This window comes from Tympanuchus pallidicinctus, unplaced genomic scaffold (assembly GCF_026119805.1).
Source record: "Tympanuchus pallidicinctus isolate F22 unplaced genomic scaffold, pur_lepc_1.0 scaffold9, whole genome shotgun sequence".
NCBI lineage: Eukaryota > Metazoa > Chordata > Aves > Galliformes > Phasianidae > Tympanuchus > Tympanuchus pallidicinctus.
The window spans coordinates 1013048-1028836 of NW_026294813.1; the positions used below are offsets into that span (position 1 = coordinate 1013048).

Consider the following 15789-nt stretch of genomic DNA (forward strand, 5'->3'; position numbering starts at 1 on the left):
AAACAAATATCCTATGTAGATTTCAAAGGTCATTTCCGTCCAAAAGCAGCTCTTATCAAAAGCCTCTAACAATGTTTAAAGACAAATGTATTTCAGTCTTTTATAGTATGTTGTGTAGAATATCAATATTTCCATCTTCTGAACACTAAGAAGATTAAAGGGAATTTCAATTCTTAAGTAAAATCCCTCAGAAAAAGCAAGCAAGAAAAAAAATCACAACAAAACAAACATAATCCTCATAATGCTGTTTCTATGCTCATTAGTTACTCTGAAGTGACAGTTCTACAGTGCACACACTAGACAAATAATGCCTTAATCACTTACATAAACCTGCCAAGAGCTTAGGAAAGTGCAAAGCAACCATTCAGCTGCTTCACTACTTTTGCCTCTCCTTGCTAGAAGTTGGAGGGTGACTGTAGTCTACAGTCACTACACACCGCAGGCAACTGAACTTTATTACTTCAGCATCCAAAACTAGATTTAAAGAAGCCAAATGAAATAGTTTATGGATAATACCGAGCTATATTAAGCAGGACAGTATTCATCCCAACCATCCCATCCATCCCAAAATAGGTACAAAGAAAGAAACTTTCAGAGTAAAGACATAATCTCTAAGTTCATTTTCCTTCCCAACACTAGGAAGCAGTGAAAAGACCTTTCCCTCCCCTCTGCTTTTTTCTCTTCCTCTCAGGGAGCAGACAAAAACAAGAATCCCGTAAGTCTGACAACCACCATATCTAAGAAAGCATAGAGGTTTTCCCTCATCTGTAGTCTTACATCTTAAACTCTGTATAATACATCTCCTACTGTCCTAATAAGTTGCATGGTTTTGAGAGCATCCGTGTGCGACTTTAATCAGAAACAGACACACGAACATAAACAGGCTATGAAATACAACATTTACAGTATATGAACAGCCTATGAAATACAACCTTTATATACTTATTATTATTTAATCAACTACCTTTGTAACTATCACCGCAAAGTTCTACTCTTCAGTACAATAATTTGACCGGAGATTCAGAGTGACCACATTAAGCAGAAAAGGATTTCTATTTTTTATCTGATGCTTTCAAGTTTTCTGACTGTAGCCTGTAAGATAGATAACCTGTCTTTCCAACTTCTCTTTTTATGTCTTTGCAATATTTTTGCCATAACAGAGATATAGCCAAGATATATTAATGACAGGTCTACAGGTTAGGACTTATTTTCTAGATGCTACTTGGAGAAAGGTACCAAGAAAACGACTGCCATTTACATTTTTCCAGTTCTCATTCTCTTTCACGAGCCTTCTGCATATAAAATAATCACAGGGAGAAAAAAAAAAAATGACTACTCCCACATCCGAAAATAAAAGCCAATAAGCCCTGAGCTTGACATTCAAGAGAACATGGTGATAAAATATTTTAACTACCTGGATCTTAAGACAGCGCTGAGCAACTGAGCAGGATGTGAGACTCAGCTGTAAAAGAACCTGACCATTATTCTCCATTCCTATTACAACACCTAAAGAACAACTCAGTGTTTGCCATATTCCTCACTCTTGCTAATGCTCATGTGGTGACAAAAACTGGCCTCTTGCCCAAGTTGAAATACGGATTTCAGATTCTGCTGAGCAACATCACCCAACTTTACCATAACAACAACAAAAAAAAAAGCAACTCACAACAAAAAGGGTAGGAATATCTCTGCATCACTGGTGTAAACCAGCTATGCCAATGATAAATCTGGACCTCTCCCTTAACTTCTCTTAAAGGAACCATCAGAAACCGCTAGGAGCAATAACTACTTAATCTTCAATAAAATGCTAAATCATGGTCTCTAGAAAATAATTTGCAACTTCACCTAATTATCCCCAACAACTGCTGTTAAGAGAACACTTAATCCACACCGTTCACAGATATTTATTATATTTCCTACTCTCAAACAGCAATACCATAATGTAAAACCTATAAATTATTATTCACTACATTTCCAACATACCTTGGTACTGTAATAAGTACCTTAGTAATTATAAGACTTTCATATAATGCAGAAGTTTCATACATACCAGAACTGCAACTGAAGCCCAAATAGCAATGAAACAATGACTCAACCACTAAGATTTATTTTAACTGCAGCTTAACAAAGTGTTCCAAGAAAAAGTCGAAAATCATACGAATGTTACCAGATTTGAAGCACAAAATGCATACTGACAGAGCAAGCTTTCTCGCCTTGGCGCTTCTACATTAATTAAGTCCTATCTTTGAGAAAGGAAAGGACCTCAAGAGATCATCAAGTCCAAATCCCCTGCTAAAGCATAAGCGTCCAGGGGTGGGGTCTTGATATCTCTGTAGAAGTAATCTCCAAAATCCCTCTGGGCAACCTGTTGCAGTGCTCTCAACTTTTTGCATGCTAGTATGACACCTCCTGTACTCAAGTTTTAGGGCATCCCTCCTTGTTCTACCATTAAACACCATCAAGAAGAGCCTGGCCTCATCCATTTGCCTCCCACCTCCATGTGGACGTTTATAAACATTAATCAGAACACCCTTCAGTCTTCTTTTCCCCAGGCCGAACAGATCCAGGTTACTCAGCCTTTCCTCCCTAAGGACATGCTCCAGGTCCTCGGTCATCTTTGTTGCTCTCAGATGGACTTCTCCTAGGAGATACCCAGCTTTTCTGAACAGGGGATCCCAGAAATGGACACAGTATTCTAAATGTGGCCTCACCATGGCAGAGTAGAGGGGATAGATCACCTCCCTCAACCCGCTGGTCACTCTTTTTAATGCACCTGTCCGAGCCCTTCTTTCTTCACTCAAAGCTCACTTTCTGAGGCATTTTTTGCAAGACTCTAACTTACATAGGGCGTGAGTGGTGGATGTCACCATGTGACAGTCAACATCACTGTGTGCACAATTTTACATTTGAAAGCATTTATTTGAAGATGGTTGCCTTCAAAAGACAGTGTCTAGGAGTGTTACTGGCAGAAAACCTGGTCCATGATCAAGTAACTCCAGCTTCACACAGGAGTCTGGGGGACGATCGCCTGTCTTCCCCTCCCCATCTTAGTGACTAGGATTTCTAATAAACTGGTCTGGCAAACAACTGACCTGTTGTGTTTTAATCTTGCTTCCAGGTATACACACATTAAAAAGAACCTTCTCTCCCTCCTATAACTGGATCAAGACAACACCTCAGGATACCATCAGCTTTTTTGGCCACAAGGGCACATTGCTGGTTCATGGCCAACCTGTTGTCCACTAGAACACCCAGGTCCTTCCCTGCAGTGCTCCTCTCCAGCACGTCATCCCCTAAGCTGAATACTGATGCATGTGGTTATTCCTCTGTAGGTGCAAGAGGGGAGGGATTGCCACACACTGCTCTGTGTAACCACACCTCCAGCACTGGATACGGTTTGCGTGCCACAATATAAGAAGGACAGAATGTCCAAAGCAGGGCTACCAAGATGATAAAGGGTCTGGAGGGTAACACGAATGAGAAGCAGCTGAAGTCTCTTGGATTGTTCGGCCCAGAGCAGAGAAGGCTGAGGAGAGGCCTGTTCTCTCTGGTGACAGTAACAGGAGCTGAGGGAATGGCATGGAGCTGGATCAGGGGAGGGTCTGGGGGTATTAGGAAATGGTTCTGCTCCAGTCGGTGGTAGACATGGAATAGACTGCCCAAGGCAGTGGGCACTGCCCTGAACTGCTGGAGTTCAAGAAATACCTTAACACTCTCTATGTCCTTTCCCTTCATAAAAATCAGGGTTCCCTCCCCCACTCTCCCCCCTTTCAGTCTACAGGCACTGTAAAATCTTTAAAATAAATTTGTTTACTCTAGTCTAGAGTTCATGCAATTGCCTGAACAAGCCTGTATACAACACTGACAAGAGAACCACAAATTGATTTCAAAGCCATACAACATGGAAAAATGAAGTGAATACATGCTATGATTTGAGTTTATTCTGCTGATGATTTGAGTTCTTTTTTCAGCAGGAAATTAAGAAATCTCTGTTTCACTGTGAGCATTTCATTCTATTGCACAAACTGTTCCAATGACATCTTGTGGTGCTACTCAGTATTGCCACCCTTTCTCATTATAACATATTTTTAGTTCATAATCTTACCTTAGAATTCAACTATTATTTTAAGGGAGACAAGTCAATTATACTGCGATTTAAAGAGAAATGATGAGATGAGAAATCACCTACTTCCTTTTCAGCCTCACCTAACTTTCTTTTCAATCTGAAAAAGAAATACAAAATTCACATTCTGAGTAGCCTATTTTTAAAATGTAGCCTACAGAGATGCAAGGAAATACACTATCATGTATGTCTGAGTGTCACAGAGAAGAACAAGGCAGGTTACAGTTAGCTGACCAAGATAATTAACTCCTTAAATGACTATTTTGCCAGTAGCTTTTCAAAACAGACGTCATTACACAGTGTAGGTAGTCTCATCCTTAGTAAGCAAAAATATAGAAATACATTAAATTAATACATGTTTCCTAGTCATTGCTGACAAGTTACGCTGCTACTTGACCTGTGCTTGAGCAAATCAGTGCAGGAACATCCAGAAAATGCTGCTACTGCCAACTTCAATGAACAACCTACACTTCAAAAGCTCTAACGAGACAGCAATATGACACAGTAGTCTGAAAGACCTTCTGGAGAGGACTGTGATTTAATTGGAGATCATCTAATGCCTCTGAAATTGTTGGAGACCCTACTTCCCAACTGGAAAGAAAGATTATTTTTTGTCATCCCTTCAAACAATCATGCAAGACCACTGCTTACAACTTACTCTGATAGCACCAACACCTTCAAAGCTACAGCAATGTTTCTGCTAGTGAAAAATCTTTTTTGGCAACAGGGACCAGCCTTCCTAAAGTCTGAAGAAGTGGCACCTGAACTATCACCGCCATCTCCATAACTGTGTCCATTTTTAGCCTGCCTTGGAGCAGGCCAGAGTTCAGAATTCATAGACACACTTAAAGACATTAATAGATGTGAGAAGAGTTAGGAGAGTAAGAAGTTAGTATTTCCAGCATTCCTGAAAACGCTAATGCTTCCTGTAGATACCTGTAAAAAAAATGGTGTTGTCACTGACAGAATCTACAACAGTGTCAGTATATTCACGGATATATGCCAAATTTCAGACATACTGCTTAAGAGCATTATAATGTACCGCTCTTCATTTTCTACCAGAACACCAGAAATATTTAACTAAGGAATTCTAATTTTCTCAAGAAAACTACTATGAGCAAGATGGAACATAGGCTAGGATAATATTGAGAAAAGCAGAACTTTTTTTTTGCAAGTGTCAGCCTTGTAACAATGCTTACTGAAAAACATTTTTAATGCCATTCACCATGCAGATCATACTGTCTACAGCAAATATGTTACATAAGTACAGTAAATATTTAGAAACCACAGTGAAGACCTTGAACTCTTGTTTCTGGAAAACAAACAAACAAATACACCAATAGCAAAAACCTAGGGCTTGAAAAATATAAAAATCAGTCACTACATTACAGAAAAATCACAGTAAATCAACAGTTCATTGCTTACATTCTCATATGTGCCAAGAGCACGGACATAAGAACATACCCACTGTGTGTCACTTTCCAACAGATCCTATCCATTTCAACTGGGGAAATGCCCTGCAACACTGCTTCTGTTCATACTCTGCATTTTGTTCCTATTGTTGTACTGACCATTGGGATCAGATTTTATCTTCTAGAGTTGCCTTTTTACCCAAACCATGCCTCTTCACTGGCTTGTGCACCTTGCTGAGGTTGGCATATCACCATATCAGTGGGCACCGTGCCATTGTAACAGATGGGAAAAGAGAATGGACATGCCAATGAGCTACTGTATGCATCGAGTTTGATTATTAGGCCTGGACTCTCCTCCAAGAATTTCATAAACAGAAGTCTATACAAGCTTTCCATGACTGGTTGAACAGGATATGCTAAGGTAAACCTAGATTAGCTGAAGACTCCAAGAACATCTCTGGCAGCTGTTGAAAGCAAGTTTTTAGCTTTGATGAATTTGGAAGAGTCTTGTGTACAGGGAACTGGGGAATGAGTACCTTAATAAAATCACCACCTTAGATCAACTCTCTCCAAAACAAGCTTGCATATTGCAGCAAAAAAAAAAAAAAAAAAAAAAAAAAGGGGTTTTACAGCCCTGCTGAGTTTCCCAATGAATAGTTCAACCAAATGCTTAATACAGATCCACAGGAAAAAAATTCTAATAAATTACACTTGTATTTTGTTTGGCAGGAGTATAGCTTAAAGATACAAATCAGTTAAGCTCAAAATGATTATTACAAATTTTGCCATCTGTTTCAATACTATACTTCTGAGTACCTGCTGATGTTCCTCATTGGGTTTACTCGTAATTTTTTTACATTGGATTCAGATAAAGCAACAGCTAGCTACATTGTTGAATTCACATTGCCTCAAAGAACCTAACATTAGTGTACTTTTTTATTACAAAGCAATTAATGTACATGAAAATCCTCTATGCACATGGAATTAACAGGGGTAGGCAATAATAGCATCAGTGTAGCATATGCAACCAACATGGATTCTGCAAACTAATTCTCTCTCTGTTTTTTTTCTTTAAAATCAGGAAGTGGTTAGACTTTTTATCATTTTACATGCAGCAACATTACATACTGTAAGGAAAAATATCCCATTAACTGTGGCAAACTACATCAAACTACACTGCACGACGGCACACTACAGTGAATATTGTCTTCCTGGACTTCGGTAAGGCCTTTGATGCTGCCCCCCATAAGATCCTCATAGTAAAACTGCTGAGGTATGGGCTGGGTGAAGAAACAGTAAGGTAGATCAGAAACTGGCTGAATGGCTGGATGTGGAGGGTAGTGATTAGTTGTGTAAAGCATAGTTAGTTGTACCTACAGAGTCAATACTGGGTCCTGATTAACATCTTCATTAACAATCTGAACAGTGGGGCAGAGGGCAGTCTCAGTGAATTCAAGGACGTAGGAAACTGGGGGCAGCAGCTGACACATATGTGCCACACAAACAGAAGGAAAGATGCTCTGCAGGTAAGCACCTCGAGTTTTGGTGGGCACCAAGTTGAATACGAGTCAGCAGCATGTCCTTGCTGCTAAAAAGGCTAACAGCATTCTTGTCTGTGTTAGGCAAAACATTACCAGCAGGTCAAGTAAAGCAATCCTTCACACAAGCATAGAATCACAAAGTGGCTTGGCTTGAAGGGTTCTTAAAACACCCAGTTCCAACACTATCACGGGCAGGTTACCAACCACATCAGACTCGCCAGGGCCTCATCCAACCTGGTCTTGAACACCTTTGAGATGGGCACCCACAGCTTCTCTGGGCAGCTAGAGTGCGCCAGTGTCTCACCATCCTGAACAAAAAAGATTCCCAATATACAATCCAAATATACCCTCTTTCATGAGAAAAGGGAATGGCTTTAAACTATTGCTATCTACCCATGGAAAAGGTTGGTCTCTGGCCTATTTTTAAGCTTTTACATACTAGAAGGCCGCAGTGAGGTCTTTCGGAGTCTTCTCTTCTCCGAGATAAACAAGCCCAACTCCTTCAAACTTCCTTCACACAAGAGATGCTTCAGTCCTCTGATCATCTTTGTGGTCTCCTCTAGACTCAACCCAATAAGATCTATGTCTTTCTTGTGCTGGAGGCCCCAGGCCTGGTCACAGTATTGAAAATGGGGCCACTCAACAGCAGGACAGAGGAGGACAGTCACCTTCCTCTCCTTGCTGACCACCTCTCTTTGGATGTAGTCCAGAAGACAGCTGGCCTTCCGTGCTGCAAATGCACAGTGCTGGTTCATGTCAAGCTTTTCATCTGCCAAAAATCTCTAACTCTGTCTAGATAGGTCTGCTCACAAGGATTTCTCCCAGTCTACACAACTACCTGGTGTTGACACAATCAACTGCAACACTTTTGAGCCTCATTTAGTCCACATGGGCCCACTTTTCAAGCTTGTCCATGTCCCTCTGAATTGCATCCCTCCCTTCTAGCATATTATCAGATTCATAGCACTGAGCCTTCAGTGGACAAAGCTCTCAGTTATGTGCCTGGGTTTTTGTGTGCTCCTATATGGAACCTGGAGTTTGACTCAGTGATCCCCATGGGTTCCTTCCAACACAGGATGTTCCACGATTCTAACTGCAGCACTCACTTGGTATAGTTTCCAAACTTGCTGAGGATGTACTTGATCTCATCATCTAGGTTATTGACAAATACATTAAGAAGTGTCAGATTCAGGAGGGACCTCTAAGGGACACCATTCACCCATTTTTTGCCCACTCAGCATTAATACAGCCACACCTAAAGCACTAGGTCTCCCACTCTGAGAGAGAGAGACATGGACACACTGGACAGAGTACAAATGGAGGGTCACGAAAATTATACAGGGAATAGAACATTTTTCCCATGAGGTCATACAGAGAGAGCTGGTGCTATTCAGCCCGGAGGAAGCTCAGGAAGGATCTCTTCCTCTTCTATGCCTATGAATACCTGAATGGAAGGCACAAAGAAGAAGAAAACAGGCTCTTTCAAGTGGTGCTCAGTACAGGATGAGAGGCAAACTAGAATGCAGGAGGCTCCCTCTGAATAGTAGGCAGCACTTCTGTGCTGTGCAGATGATGGAGCACCTGCACAGGTCACCCGGTTGTACAGTCTCCTCAGAAATCTTCAAAAGCCACCTGGGTGTCGCCTTGTGCACCCCGCTCTGGGAGTCTCTGCTTGTAGCACAAGTTGGACCAGATGATTTCCAAAGGTCCCTTCCATCTTTTCACCATTCTGTGAAACTATCCATGCTACAGAGATAATTTTGACAGTCTTCTACCTAAACAGTTCCTACTCCATCAATTCTACCAATCTAGACAACGGAGGAGAAGTCTATGGTCCACAGGTCCATACAGTCTATGACTTTCTTGACCTCTCAGCTCTTAAAATTTTTCCCCTGAATACTCCTGTTTAGAGTGTATGTGCCATCTCCATTATTCTGGTAATCAACAACCTGATGCATTTTCTTCTTCTTCAGAATTTTGGGGAATATAAATTTATGTACATTTGGAACAGGTAGAGAGATCTGTGCCTTGGATATAATCAATTCACAGGTAAATACAAGACTACCTACCAGGGCATATGAATATGACCCTACAATGTAATCACACAAGGTGTGTAAAGGAATACCATACATAGAATCATATGTCAGCTCATGTGATGAATGTGGGGGAAGGAAAGTTGAAGGAGAAGAAGCATAGCCACCTCCAGTCATGCAATGGGTCCATTTCATGTAGATTAGACTGACTCATCTCAGGTACAGAAAATGTTCTAATAATTCAGCTACTGAGATATTTAAAAGATGAGCACAATGGCAAATGTGCCATCTTCTGCATGCCACATCTATTTCTTATTTCATAAAAATCACAGAATGGCTTGGGTTGGAAAGGACATTATAGACCACCTTGTTTCAACACCAGACATTAATCAGACATCAGACCAGGCTGCCCAGGGCCCCACACAGCTTGGCCTTGAACACCACCAGGTACGTGGCATTTATTTGAAATGATCTAATTATCAAAAGTTCAATCTTGTGTTCTTTCAACTTTTTTTTTAAAGTAATAAATACCTGCCAATGGCACGTTATATTTGTCTTTTCAGCCAGGATTCAATAATCTGAATAAAAGCCAACCCTAACCTCATCTTTGTTGTGAAACTTCTTATTTAAGAACTGTTCCACTTCAGACAAAACTAGCAAGTAAGATAACAGTTCCTTATGTATATACTATACTTAATGATAATTATTACAAAAGGGTTTAGAAAATTTCCATCTTTTCTCACTTTGTTGTCCTGAATATTTACATGGTTACCTGACTAAAGTAGATCTATATTCTATTTTGACAATCTCAGATTTTTTTAATTGCACTGGACATATACAATGCATTAAATAGCAAGAAATGTGATATCTGCACATTCAATCTGTAGCCACTTCTTTGTGGCATACTATTGTCTGTTTCAAAGATCATCCTCATTGATCTTCTCACAATTCCACTTATTCCAATGCAAGATTACATGACAGAAGTTCAAGACCCTGAAGCATTTTCAATACTGAAAACACGTCTCAATCAAACCACAATACTGACATGTTGAGAAAATACCATGCCCATTAAATAAAGACTCTATTTGGAATTGAAAATTTATGAATGAATCATAGAATTGATAAAGCTAAAAAAGGAAGCTTTAGCAGGACAGAAAGAAACACGGGCTCTTCACGCTACCCAGAACTTAAAACGTTCAGGTAGGAAGTACTTCAGCTGTGTATTTTTACTGAATAAGTTTTAAAAAGTTACAATTAGTTTATATGAGGCTGACCTTAGGCATCAGACTTGCAGCAGGCAAGTGTGGATCTCTGGATCAACAGACAAGTGATGTTCTAGGACATACATTATGTGCCTGTCTCTGTGCTGAGGGTGTATGGGAACTGTTGGATCATGGCCTGAACCTCTGATTGACCACCTGAGGCAAGCACTGAGTCAGCCAGGGGAGCACAGGTGAATGCAGTTCACCTATGTGATCAGAAGGGGTGGAGCCTGACTCCACCTCTCCTAGATCCCATTTAAGGGCTGAATGCCACTGAGGAAGGATCTCTCTCTGGAGATCACTTCTTGTGAGCACTTTTCATTTATCTCTGATTATCTTTTCCAATGTGATAATCTTACTAGCCTAACTTCTCTGTATACTTATTGATCATCCAATACTTTACTACATCTGTATACTTACTGATCTTAAACTTGGCAAGCCAAGCATGCCAAATAGACTAGAAAATATATAATGTCTTTTCCTTGGAATATCTATGAAATGGGTCAGGGAGGAGAACATTATCCTCCAAGATAAAATGATCTCTGGACAGATTGCAGGATTTCTGGGTTCCCTTATTATGCGTTGGCAACCATAATTGAAAAATGGAGTCCCCAGCAAATTATGGGGAATATTTCCCCATTCTGCATGGCGGCAGATTTTCAAGGCCTAGATAAAGACATACTAACTCCAAAAGAATAGCATTTAGTTGCCTCTACAATGGCATGGCCACTGTTGAATGCTTTAAACCAAGCTGAAATGAGAGCCAATACTTTAGAAAGTGACAACCAGCTATTGAAAGATCGTACTGAAAAATTAGAACAGCAACTTAGTATACTAAAAGGAAAAAAAAACAACTTTGCATCTTCCAATAGGCCAGGTCTGTATTTCAATTATAACGACCACATTTCTGAAACAACGGACCTGGCTCTTGAGCAGGCAAATAAAAATCCTAAATCAGATCTAGAGGCTCCCCCTGTGATTCCCTAGAGCTCCACCCCATTATAACCCCCAAAAAACAAAGAAAATACAAGATAGACCAGCAGGGGTGCCCCCTTATCAGTGGCTGTCTGCCCAGACACATTTACATGTAGCAGCTAGGCCGTACATGCCAACAGAATTAATGGACGTGGTACAACAATTCTGGCAGGAACCAAAAGAAAGCGTACCAACTTGGTTACTAAGACTACGGGATTCAGGAGCAGAAGGCATCATGGTTCATGGGGCGGACATATCTAAACTGGCCACCATGACAATGCACCCTGCTCTTAGGCAAAGATTATATGCAGGCATCCAATGTACTAATGAAAACCAATTGGCTAATGGCAACTAATGGTACGGCCAAACAAATGAGATATGCCATTAAATACATGGAGGACCTTCAAAATTACATTTGCGAACTGGGCATAAGGGAGGGAATATATGAAGACTCATTCGAAAGTCCAGATATGGTAAGATTTTCGGCAGGTATGAGATACTTGATCTTACAACAGACCCCTTACCATCTATATGGGACCCTAGCTTCTACACTGAACCCCCTAGTGGCCTCAGAGTCTGTGGTCCAATAGGCTGCCCAATTAGTGGCAGACATGGGGAAGACACAGCACTTGTGGACCAGACTCAATATTTGAGCAGTACAGGAAGGTACTCCCAGTAACTAAAATTAAGAAGCTAGTTCTACGAAATCCTCAACTGGGGCCTGTAAGGGTTTCCAGGAAGCAAATGTTTAACAATCTTATCCGGGCTGGGGTCCAATTCGCAAAAATTGACTGCCAGCCCAATCACATCCTCCTTCAGCTTTGGAGACAGCAGAAGGATGATCAGAAATTTCAAATTTACCCTAAAAAAAAAAAAAAAAAACGAGGGTAAGAGTTATAGATAGAGTACCAACATCAACATGGAACCTAGAGGATTTCATAATTCCTAATTAGAAAAAAGAAGCCCCCTCAGGCGTCTCAGGCCATCAGAAACAAAAGATTTGACCATAGCACAGCTGATGGTGTGACAAGCAATGTTAGTCCCCTTAGGGACTCCAGAAGGGATCAGAGGTACAACATGGAATTGACGATTTTCTGGTCTCAAAAGAATACTCAAAGAGTTATGGCACTATAGATACAAGGGCAGAAACATCAATAATCCATGGAGATCCAACTAGATTTAATGGTAATAGAGTAATGATTGGAGGTTTTGGGAGATAGACCATTCTAGTCACCCAGACCTGTTGGAAATTGGGGGTTGGGTGTCTCCCACCCTGGGAGTATAACGTATCTATTGCCCAAGTCCAAGAATACATCCTGGGCATAGATATTTTTATGGGGTGTGGCTCTCCAAATGACTGTGGAAGAGTTCAGACTCCAACAAAGTTATTAGTGTCCAGGCAGTGCAGGCAACATTGAGAGGCCATGTGAAGCATAAGCCCATTTGCCTGCAAAAACTGCGCCGGATTACTAATGTAAGACAATATAGATTCCCGGGTAGTAAGATGAAATATCAAGAACAGTGCAGGAATTAGAAAAAGCAGGCATTTTACACACAGACTGTATAACTCCCCTATATGGCCAGTGTAGAAGTGAGATGGAACATGGAGAATGACGGTAAACTACAGAGAGTTAAATAAGGCCATGCCACCTATTCATGCGGCCATACCCAATATTGCCTCTGTAATGGATATATTGAGTAGAGAGATAAAAACTTACCACTGTGTCCTAGATTTGGCAAATGTATTCTTCAGTATTCCAATTGCTAAAGAATCGCACGATCAGTTTGCATTTACATGGGGAGGCATGCAGTGGACTTTCAGGTCCTGCCATAGGAGTACGTGCATTCGCCAACGCGCTGTCATAATTTAGTGACCTGGCTGATTGGAAGAAACCTGATAATGTTATTTTGTATCATTATACTGATGATCTCCTGTTGATATCCGATTCATTGTAGGCGATAGAACAAGCAGCAGATTTGTTAACTACCTATCCGCAGAAAAGAGGATGGGCTATAAATCCTCAAAAAGTACACGATCTGGGCCTGTCAGTAAAATTCCTGGTGGTAGTTTGGTCAGGAAAGACCAAAGTACTAGTTAGTGCTGTAATAGATAAGGTTCAGGCACTCCTAGTCCTTACAACACCAAAGCAGCTGCAGGAATTTTTAGGTATACTGGGGTACTGGTGCTCCTTTATACTTCATTTAGTACAGCTACTGAGGCCATTGTACAGACCTATGAAAAAGGGACAGCTATGGGACTGGGGGAGAATGGAACAGGATGCTTTCCAAGAGGTGAAACTGGCAGTTAAGCTGTGGCATTGGGCATATTCAACCCTACCCTCCCAGCCAAACTGGACGTTCATCTGAGCTACAAGCACTGTTCTGAGATCTCCATTTGAGCTCCAGATTCTGGATATTTTTTTGCTCTGATTATGGAATATGGGAAATTTGTTGAATAAATTACTACTTTTTTTTTTTTTTTCCCCCAAATGGCACAATGCAGACAGCCTGTTTCTCTAACAATAATCTGCACTTGCAGCCCAGTAGTAGAATGTTGGCTTTTTCACACTTTGCAAGTTTCATAATCTCTCCTGCAGTGTTCACTCCTCACGCCTCCAGTGCAGATTAAGAGTTTACCACACAGGCTCAAAATCAAGGATAACTTCTACTTTCAGCAAAGACTTGTTTGTCAGCTACAAAAACCAAGAAACAAAAACCTACTTCTTCCCAAGCCTCTTCTTCAGGGATCTCCTCTCCCATCCTTTACCTACAGAAGCAAGCCTGAAACAATAATTAATAAGCTACACAAATCACAACCTCCTGAGCTACTCTGGCTCTTTCATATTCATAGAAAGCCACACACATATATACTAAGCCTTGAGATGCCAGAGCTGAATCTCCCTAACCACTGGGCAGCTTCTGCTAAAATTACTTTGTTTTTTTTCCAGCTAGAAAAACTCTATATTTAACCTGCAAAAGAGTGTGAAATCTAGGATGAAGTGAGTTTATACATAGAATTGTGGCCATGAACAATGACCAGGGCTATTATCCTCTGCAGAACAGAGGAATGAGAACAATGATTAAAAAAATAATGCACAAAAGTGTTTCTACAGAAAGGGACAAAAAGAGAAGGGTGCAAACAACATGAATCAGACACAGTGCACAGGTAAGAGGGGCATCCATGGCAGATCACTTAACGTTTGAACAAAAGCAGAACAAACATTGGGCCAACAGGGAAGACGAGTGCAGCTGTGCAGTGAAGTGATGAGGCCTACCAACAGCTGACCCAAGGAGCGACGCATCAGCCACAGGAGCTTTGCCTTACCATTTACTTAACTGTGGCATAAAAAACGCATCAGCCAAGGTTTCTAAGCACAGATGCTCTCTTTGTGCAGAACAATCAAAGTGAAGAGCTGATGATTGATTTCCTAATGTGCACGAGGCTTCAGTTTATGGTCCTTTCTACTTGTTGCTCTAGGCATAGATTTCCAATGTGTTGTAAGGTATCATTCCCACCCGGCAAACCACTTGATCCCACTGCATGTCCTGTCTGTCCCTCCAACTCACTTCTCTTTCAAGGAGTGAAAGGCTTTCCACCCTTATTTCCTCATTTTAATTTCTGATAGACTGCGTGGCTGCTGGCTCCCTCCCACCCTAAGGCAGACCTCTGCACTTCCAGCTTCCACAATACTTCCAATGCCTTTTTTAAAAGAAAAAAAAAAAAAAAAAAAAAAAAAACAAAACCCAAAAACGCTTTAAGGCAGAACGAAACTTAGTGTGATCACAACTGGTTACTGAAAACGATGAAGGACTGTACATTTTTTCCCTTCCAGACATCAATCACACGGAGCCGCACAAGCACAGCGCAGTTTTACAGGGGGTCGGCTGCGGAGGCCCGGAAGCGCAGCACGAGGCACCCGGCGCCACGAAGCGCCGTCCCGCGGCTCCCGCCGCCCCGCCCCGCCCACGGCCACGCAGATGGTCATGCTCCGCCGCGCTCCCCCCGCCTGGCCCGGCCCCTTACTTCTTGGTGTCGCTGCTGAAGAGCCCGAAGGCCGCGGGTACCGAAGGGGCCGTGGTGGGCGCCGCCTCCTGCGCCAGTTCGGGCGCCGCCTCCCCGCCCTGCTCGCCGTAGCCGATCCCGTTGCCGGACATACCGCCGCTCCGACAAACTTACCGGCGCGCCACTCCCACACCCTCCTCCCGGAAGCGGCGGGTACCGGATCACGTGACGGGGGCGGGGCCGTGCGGGTGGCTCGGTACTGGCCCCGCCCCGCCCCGCCCCGCCCCGCTCCGCCCCCTCTCTCGCCCGGGGCGCTGCCCGGGCTATGGGAGAAGAGGGCGGCGGGGGAGCGCTGTGCCGTCCGGGTCTCGTCCGGGCCGGGAACGGTGGCGGGTAACGCCGCTCAGAGCGGCAGCCGGGCCGGGGCTGGGCCTACCGTG

At 42.2% G+C, this 15789-nt stretch overlaps 1 protein-coding gene across 1 annotated transcript in view; it reads right to left on the reverse strand.

Moving 5' to 3' along the window:
* AP3B1 (adaptor related protein complex 3 subunit beta 1) overlaps positions 1-15565 on the reverse strand; it is a 160186-nt gene extending 144621 nt beyond the window's left edge. The window contains exon 1 of the mRNA XM_052670188.1: positions 15371-15565. Within this exon, the coding sequence (XP_052526148.1) occupies positions 15371-15501 (131 nt within the window). The 5' untranslated portion in view covers positions 15502-15565. The remainder of the gene's footprint in view (positions 1-15370) is intronic.
* Between the last annotated feature and the right edge of the window lie 224 nt (positions 15566-15789).